The sequence below is a fragment of the Oryza brachyantha genome, chromosome 5 (genome assembly GCF_000231095.2).
Source record: "Oryza brachyantha chromosome 5, ObraRS2, whole genome shotgun sequence".
Taxonomy (NCBI): domain Eukaryota; kingdom Viridiplantae; phylum Streptophyta; class Magnoliopsida; order Poales; family Poaceae; genus Oryza; species Oryza brachyantha.
Genome location: NC_023167.2, coordinates 10,332,421 through 10,340,824, shown reverse-complemented (window position 1 = coordinate 10,340,824; position 8,404 = coordinate 10,332,421). Strand labels below are relative to the sequence as shown.

Sequence of the window (8,404 nt, the reverse complement as noted above, 5' to 3'; positions counted from 1 at the left end):
GTACAAATTTATTAAATTTTAGCCACAACAAAAAAAAGCAAAAATATAACAGTTTTAAGAGTACAAATATGTATAACAAAATTCAAGATGACATTGTATATGTCTAATACTTGTATATGTATAACATTTATGACATTTGTTAGTTGGTGATATAGAGTGCACACACAAAGTTTGTTTGCACAACGGTCAAATCCTCTGAAGCAGCACTCATTGACATGTGAGTCTCACATGATATTGAGTTACGGATCTGTGAGTAGTATCATAGAGAATTTCACTTTATACTTATGCGATAACATAATTTTTTTAAATATATTTCTCCTAGTGATGTTTAAAGTAGTGAAGTTTTCGCTTCACAAAAATCATGGAATGAGTGTGAAAGTTTTTCGATTGTACCTTGTATTGTTCTTTTTTACTAACTGATGGTTTATCAGGTTTTTGTAACGTTTGAAAATTAAAACTAAATGGTAGTGTTTTTCCCGGAAGATATAACATTTTTATTGATTTTAAAAGATGTTGTATAATACCAACAATCTATCAAAACAAACAAATGTAACATTAATATATAATTATGTGTTTTCAGCTCTGATCATAAGGCGGCGTTAACAACTAAGCTACCATCTCTCTTTTATATGTTAGGACTTTATAGACTTATTTTAGGTTTATCCACTGATAAATATATAATTTGGATATATGTTTAGATTCATTAGCATTCATATAAATTAGGCAAGACTAAAATGTTTTATACTGTGAAACACAAAATTTATGTCATATGAATGTGTGAAATGTCTAAAACAAGTACAAGGTCATCTTTTGGCTTTTCCATAGATAAAAAAAAATATCATAGCTCTAAATGGAAAAATATTCTGTACATGAGATTTGTACATACATATTTTTATTGATATAAAACTAAAGACTAGAAAATAAACTACGATGAAAAAGTTCTAAAATCAACTTTTAGTTTACGGTTAAAAATTTAAATTCTGTTTTATAAGTTAAAGTACAAGTGAAACGACAAGGAAGAAAACAACGTTAAATTTGCTTGTAACTACAGTACAATATGCATGATGTTCGTCGTTTCCATTTCCGATAATATTTCTAATGCCGTTTTCTTTTCCAACTGTACTGTTAATTGTTATATAGAAAATAATTAGTTGTGGAAACAAGTTATTGCTGCGAAATTTGCTCATGCTTTTAAAAACATAGTTTCTTATAAATGACTTCTAGAAAAATTCTTTTGTATTGTTTAAACATATTGTTGTTGAGGTTATTTCTCAAAATATTTATTTTTCACATAATCTACAGAAATATCCGGTGATATTTTTTTTAAAAACAGTTTCCCCCTTCCCAGAGAAAAAGAATATGTGTTGGGTTACCTGCGGGAGAAGCAACGGTTACAAGCACAATGCTGAAACCCCTACTCTTTCCTTTCTCCCTTTCCCTTTTTCTCTTTTACGTGAGTGTTTTATTTTCTTTTTCTTGGGGTTAATAAAACTTTGCTATCCCAGTGGAGAGAGCCGTGACCCCACCCCGCGGGTGGGCCCACCGGTGTAAGTGACCCGGAGGTGGGGCCCACCGCCCAGCCGTCTTGTCCTCTTCCCCTCTCCCCCCTCGCCTCTAAGTGCGTGCCTCCGCCGCGTGTGCCCCTCCGCTCCCCTCCACTCGCTTCTCTCTCTCGCTCGCGCGAGAAAAAAGAAAGAGAGAAAAAATATTTCGACGAAAGGAAAATTAAACCCAGGAGAGAGGGGAGCTTGAGGAGGAAGAAGGCGCTCGAGCTCGAGCTGCGCTGCGCCTGCGCGGCGGCTTTGCTTCGAGGCGGCGGGGAGGGAGGGAGGGAGGGAGGGAGGAAGCGATGCGGATCCCGCGGAGGAAGGGCGGGGCGGGGGGGCTGGTTGTGGGAGCGCCGAGCAGGCGGGCGCAGGTCGCGGCGGTGTTCGCGCTCGCGCTGCTGCTTGGGGTGTCGGTGCTCTACGACAGCGCCCACATCGCCGCCTCGCTCCGCCGCCACGGCGTCGGGGGGAGAAGCGGCGGAGGGGGAGGAGGAGGGGGAGATGGCGCCCGCGCCTACACTAAGCTCTCCGCCACCACGACGGTAAGCTTCACCACCCGCTGCTCTCCACCTCGCTGTCTGCATGTACCATATGGCCAGCTGGTACTGACGGTTCGGGAACAACCACCTGCTCGGCTCGGCAGGAGGAGGCGGAGGCGGCCGAGGTGCGCTCCCCGCCGGCGCAGGGGGTCGAATCGGCGGAGGAGGCGACGGATCGGGGGCGGGGCGACGCTCCACCGGAGCAGCCGGCGGAGCGGGCGGCCGCCGGCTCTGGAGCGTCAGCCGAGACCCCGCCGTCTCTGCTGGAGCAGGTCACGGGTACGGAGACGCCGGCAGCGGCGGCGGAGGGAGGAGATCACAGCGGCGAGAGCTGCGACGTGTACCGCGGGAGGTGGGTTTACGACGAGGTGAACGCGCCGCTGTACAAGGAGTCCGCCTGCGAGTTCCTCACGGAGCAGGTCACCTGCATGCGCAACGGCCGCCGCGACGACGACTACCAGAAATGGCGGTGGCAACCCGACGGCTGCGACCTCCCCAGGTACGCCGCCACACATCGCCGCCGTACTTTCCCTCCCCCTCCCCTCCCCTCCCCACCCTCACCCTGCATACATACGATACGATCTACGGCCGTATACATACGTACGCCGTACACGCGTACGTATCTACGCCCCCGCCACATACGGTTGGGGCGGTAGGCGTGCGTGCGCTTTCGTTTCGTGAACTGGAAAGCGCGGGTGTACGCGTGCTGCGGATCAGGAGGGGCAGAGATCTTGTGTGGTCTTGTGGCGTGGTGAGGTGTTTGACTGCAGGTGCGAGCGAGCGAGCGAGGTTGGGGGTGGTGGGCGCGCGTCATCGTCCTATTTTTCTTTTTTCTGTTGCTCTGTCTGTTCTTGCGAATTTTCCGCTGACGTTGTGTGGTAAGCTCAAAGGTCTCCGGCTGCTGATGCCGCAATTTGCGTATGGTGTACACGACAACAGTATGGTCGTTGATACTACTTGCTCTCTCGCCTGATGTCATTCCATGTGTGCCATCACTAGTTTGGGGCACGATTTGGCTATAAAATAGTGGACTGACAATTAGTTTAAGCGGGGGCATCAGCATGGTGTTTGTAGATTATATCAGCAGCTAACTACTCCACGGCCAGAGTTTTACATTTACTGCAGCTCAATTAGTTTAAGCGGGGGCATCAGCATGGTACAGTTGCATCATAGCAACTTGTGCGTTTTACATTTACTGCAGCTCAATTAAGAGTACTTGCAAATTATTATGATGGCGGTTTTGTTTTTTTTGAACAATGGGAGTGCACTTGACATTTTATTCATAGTTGTGGAGTTCCTTTTTCTGATTCTTGCAAGGGTTTTGTCTTGATTGTTGTTAGTAGTCCAAAGTTCCATCAAGGCAAGTGGTTGTGTAGCATCACTCTGCATTATGACCACAAAGTAGGTCTGGTGTGCTTGATCCATTGAAACCTGTACTCATGAGCTATATTTCTTTGCAACCAAGATTGGTATATGTTGTACTTTAATTGGTTAGGTGCTATAATTGAAGAGAAAAGAGACTGCACCTATAGATCAGGGTAGTCTTCAAATGTATTAATCAATTCAATGGTTGATAGAGAAGTTATGGTTGTTACATAAAGTTGTTAAGAGGGGAAGTTGAGTGGTTTGGAATCTGAAAATAAATGGAAGTTGCTGCATGACAGGGCTTGAGCTAATATAAACATATCTAAATGGGGCATATTAGAGTTTGTGCATGTCTATCATACGGTTCTAACAGTTGAAGATTTTATGAGACCATGGACCATCTGTTTCGAGTTTTAGACATGTTTTATCTGCTAGTGAAATAGCTTTATGTCAAAAACACTCTTGATAAACCACAAAATCTTGATGCAGTACTTTCTGGTTTGGAAATGCATTGCACTATCCTCTCAAGCGTATGAATGTTGAATTGTTCTTGTTTGGATAGGCAAAGGTTAAGCCCAAGCCCATGGGATGAGCAGGGATTTTCATTTAATTTCATGGGGCTAGACTTTCTCCATCGAAATAAACCCTATGTAAACATTGGTATCAGAAAAAAGAATATTGATCATATTCATATTCTGTGTCCTTTTTTTTTTGCGAGAACATATGCTATAATCTATATTATGTAGTTTTTGTTGCGTGTGTTATTTTTTTAAAAAAGGAAAAAACTAAAATTGTGGCTTGACAAAAATATTCTCAGATTTGACGCTAAGTTGCTTCTGGACAAACTAAGGAACAAAAGGCTGATGTTTGTGGGGGATTCACTGAATCGCAACCAATGGGAGTCCATGGTGTGCCTTGTCCAATCTGAGGCTCCATGGGAAAAGAAATCACTTGTCAAGAACGATTCTCTAAATGTCTTCCATCTTGAGGTAACTACTTGTCCCTGACATGACAAATAATGGAATAATTTAATAGAGATTACAGAACAGAGTCCAGACAGTTACTAACATATGACTATAACTGGTTCTATAAATATTAAAATGTCTTTTGTAACAGCTATTCATGTTCTCTAATTAATTAAAATATAAAGCTATTTGTTTTTGTATATTACTATTTTTCCCAACCAAAGAGTAATGGCTGATACCTTACATTTCTAACTTGGAACATGTACATGGAACATTTCAGGAGTACAATGCTACAATTGAGTTCTATTGGGCACCTTTCCTAGTTGAGTCAAACTCAGATGATCCAAACATCCATAGCATCGTTGACCGCATAATCAAGCCAACATCTATTGCGAAGCATGCAGCAAATTGGGAAGGGGTGGACTACTTGATCTTCAACACTTATATTTGGTGGATGAATACACCAGAGATGAAAATTTTGTGAGTGGCTTATAAAACTTAAATCTTTAACCCTCAAGGACATTGACACTAATGCTGGACAACATCTTTGGGATCACCTGGAATGTTATGATATCCTCAATGTGCTAGACTAAGCTTGTAAATGCACTTTGGTTGCAGACGTGGTGGGTCTTTTTCAAAGAAACCAGTGAAATATGATGAAATGGAGCGCGTGGCTGCATACCGGAAGGTCCTCAAGACATGGTCTAGATGGGTAGAAAAGCACGTAGATCCAAAAAAAACTACTGTCTTCTTCATGAGTGTGTCACCAGTGCATATGCAGTAAGTCCTTCCTCCATTCTGTATATGTCCGTTTGTGTTGATTTCTCAGAGGGATCCACAAACAGCATGCAGTTAAATCCTTTACATATCTACGAAGTTAAAATGGTGCTGTTAGCTTGAAAGTTCAGATAATGGCATGTTGGTTTGATGTTATTCTGTTTGGATTGTTATATCACCCTCCTGGTAAAAATGGCTGGGTCTGATCAGGGATTGTATGATAACCTGTGGCTTTTATACAGGAATGAGGGCTGGGGAAGACCAGATGTCATAAAATGCTTCTCTGAGACGCAGCCAGCTATCAACTATAACAAGACATTGGAGCTGGGAACGGACTGGGATCTGTTCTCCATGGCTCAGCGCGTGACGAAGGCGATGAAGAGGGTGCCAGTGCACTTCATCAACATAACGGCATTGTCAGAGATCCGCAAGGACGCGCACACATCCGTGCACACCCTGCGGCAGGGGAAGCTCCTGACAGCGGAGCAGAAGGCCAACCCCCGCAAGTTTGCGGACTGTATCCACTGGTGCCTGCCTGGGTTGCCTGACACATGGAATGAGTTCGTCTATGGCCACATTGTGTCAAGCCCTCAAAGGAGGCCAATTGAGCCGACTGAGAATCAACCTCAGAGATAACAGTTTAAGAACTGTCTATCTGGAATCGAGTAGATCATTTAGCGAGCAAAAGATGGCGGTCGAGGCCATAAATTATTTTCTAGGCTTAGGAATCTATGCTGTTCATTCACCTAGGGTTTAATCAGAATGATGGCCATGGGGGTAGAGAATTGCAGTTGTGAGCAACCAAATAGATCTAGATGAGATCATGAGAGCTCTTGGTGCTGCCGCCTGAGAGTTTGGATGTGGTTGTTTCCGAGGAGAATGCTTCTCTGCTTCTCATCTGAAAAGGTGTGTGTAATTTCCATGGATGCATGTATATAATCTTGCTAAATTCTTTCGGGAATTATTTTACAGATTTGTTATTAGTCAGCCGCTTGAAAATTTTTAAACTCTTCTTCGATTTTTCTGTTGATTAGATTTGCTTTAAGATCAGTGTTTGTTATCCACATGCTATTTTGTTTGACTTTCTTTGCTACCATTTGATTTTAATCTTACTCCTTGCAAAAATTGATGGGTGGATCTAGTTTTTTCGAGCAATTGACCAATAGGTAACCTGCCTTTGTGGTCCATTCGTCTTGTCCTCGAACTTTAGCATTTTCATTTGTGGCAAGACAGCTGTCTCGCAAGGTTTTCTGCCGAACAGCTAAACATACTGCATTTTTTGAACGTAATGGGTTGGGCACTCAGATTTAACGTGATTGAAGTTGTGCCCTCGTGTAACATTACAGCAACACCCAGTGGCGGAGGACGGGGAAAATGAGGTGTTGCAGCAACATTGGGAAAACAACATAGGTAATCAAAATTTTCTATTTGCAATGTGCCGACCTAGGTAATATCTACATTATGAGTTGCTTAGATAAAGAGTACTCATAAGCTAATTAGAAAACATGAGTTAATACATGAATTTTGATATTTTGGTCATTTTGAAGAACTTATGTATAAACAGATCCCTAGAAAAACTTATCCCTGGAATGGCTCTTTTGACGGCGCCAATGTTTTTGACGCCGAAGGTTAACAGGAGGGCACCAATATTATTGGCCCCATTCTCCTGACACTTCATCTACGTGATCTGGTAAACTTACTGAATGGATCCATCGAGGTGATGCATACATCAATAAAATCAGAGAAATAGGAAATAAAACAAAGATTCATTGGGTTACTCCTCTAAGCTGATCAGCTCGCACCTCCTAATTATGCCACATCGCAGCCTTCACTCGTTGCCCTGCATGGTTGAGCCTCCTCCTGTATCCTGCCCGCGCTGGCTCAATCGGCCCCAAGCCGCCGCATTGGGTGCTTCCGCTGCCAAAACTTACGGCCTGCAGTCTACACCACGTTGTACTGCCTCCGCACATATGATGCACTCTTTCAATCATTGACCTACATACCAATGACACCGTTACAAACCCACAACACCAACACACACGCACAACCCATAGGCCCAATAGGTTGCCTCGCCTCTCAACTCGCTATCTACTCTTGCATGTCACATAACACAATTCGCTATCTACCATTGGCAAAGTGCTCATGTAGTAACTCACAACCAAATCAAGATATGGCGAGTGCAATGTCTCGCCATACCAAAAGCTCCGACACTGATAACATGCAAGGTGCTTCCTATGCATATAATTTAGATTTAAGATTTTGAGTATACTTGTTTTAGTTCTTTGTTTGAATCTTAAGCTCGACAGTCACTGGTCACGATCATGGTTACCGTATCCTAGCGGTAAGAGCGATTACCATGCGGCAACTAGGAAAAACAGGATGAAATTTATCAAAAAAATCATACTACTTACTAACTCTGTTTTTATCTATCTTGATAACGTTCATCGCAAAAAGTATGTATTCCACAGAAGATGCCACAACAGGTCAAATCAATGTGTCAGTATAACGGTTATAAAATATCCAATAGATGTGTACCTATTTTAACAAGAGTAGTACATACCTAGTGATATGTAAAAAGAGAGCCTTTTCATACATACATGTGCCCTACCAATAGAAAGACATACCACCATACTTGGTTAAGGAAAGACGGTGCAATCCTATCCAAGTATTAATCAACCTTGGTTAAGGAAAGACGGTGCAGTCATATCCCAATATTAATCAACCCTCTATCGTATTGTCTAAATACTTCTCCGAATTGTATGTGACACTTGTTGGTATAAAAACAGTGTCCTCATAGGAAGGGAGGAGAAAAAAATCATAAGATAAACATCCGTTGAGTCAAGATCCAAGGAGTTGCCTCACTGCAAGTCGTTGACTTCAACCTCTCCACCTAGTTATTTGCTTTATAGTTGTAAAGTCGATTGCTCCCGCCTTGCACTCTGTATGGATCTCTTATACATGTAAGTATTGTAAAATAAATATCTACGGATTGTTCGAGTACCATACAAACATGAAAAATTTGTTTTTTTGACCAAGAAAGGATATATTTTCAATAATCTTATTCTGACTAAATGCAACCGAGAGAAGATAGCCAGTACCTCCCAAAATGCTCGACGTGTTTATGGTCATAATTAAGATGTATAAGGAAGGTAACTTACGTTGGTAGGAACAAGATAAAGTAAATGTTTATAATTGTGGACAAAATATATCT

General features: G+C 42.6%; 1 protein-coding gene across 1 annotated transcript; it reads left to right on the top strand.

Moving 5' to 3' along the window:
- The first annotated feature begins 1,641 nt into the window (after nucleotides 1–1,641).
- LOC102707876 (protein trichome birefringence-like 28) lies at nucleotides 1,642–6,154 on the top strand. Its single transcript, XM_040524198.1, has 6 exons — nucleotides 1,642–2,089; nucleotides 2,191–2,585; nucleotides 4,269–4,440; nucleotides 4,697–4,896; nucleotides 5,035–5,196; nucleotides 5,436–6,154. The coding sequence occupies exons 1-6, from the start codon at nucleotides 1,850–1,852 to the stop codon at nucleotides 5,827–5,829; spliced, it is 1,563 nt and encodes a 520-aa protein (XP_040380132.1). The 5' UTR covers nucleotides 1,642–1,849; the 3' UTR covers nucleotides 5,830–6,154.
- Nucleotides 6,155–8,404: the final 2,250 nt, after the last annotated feature.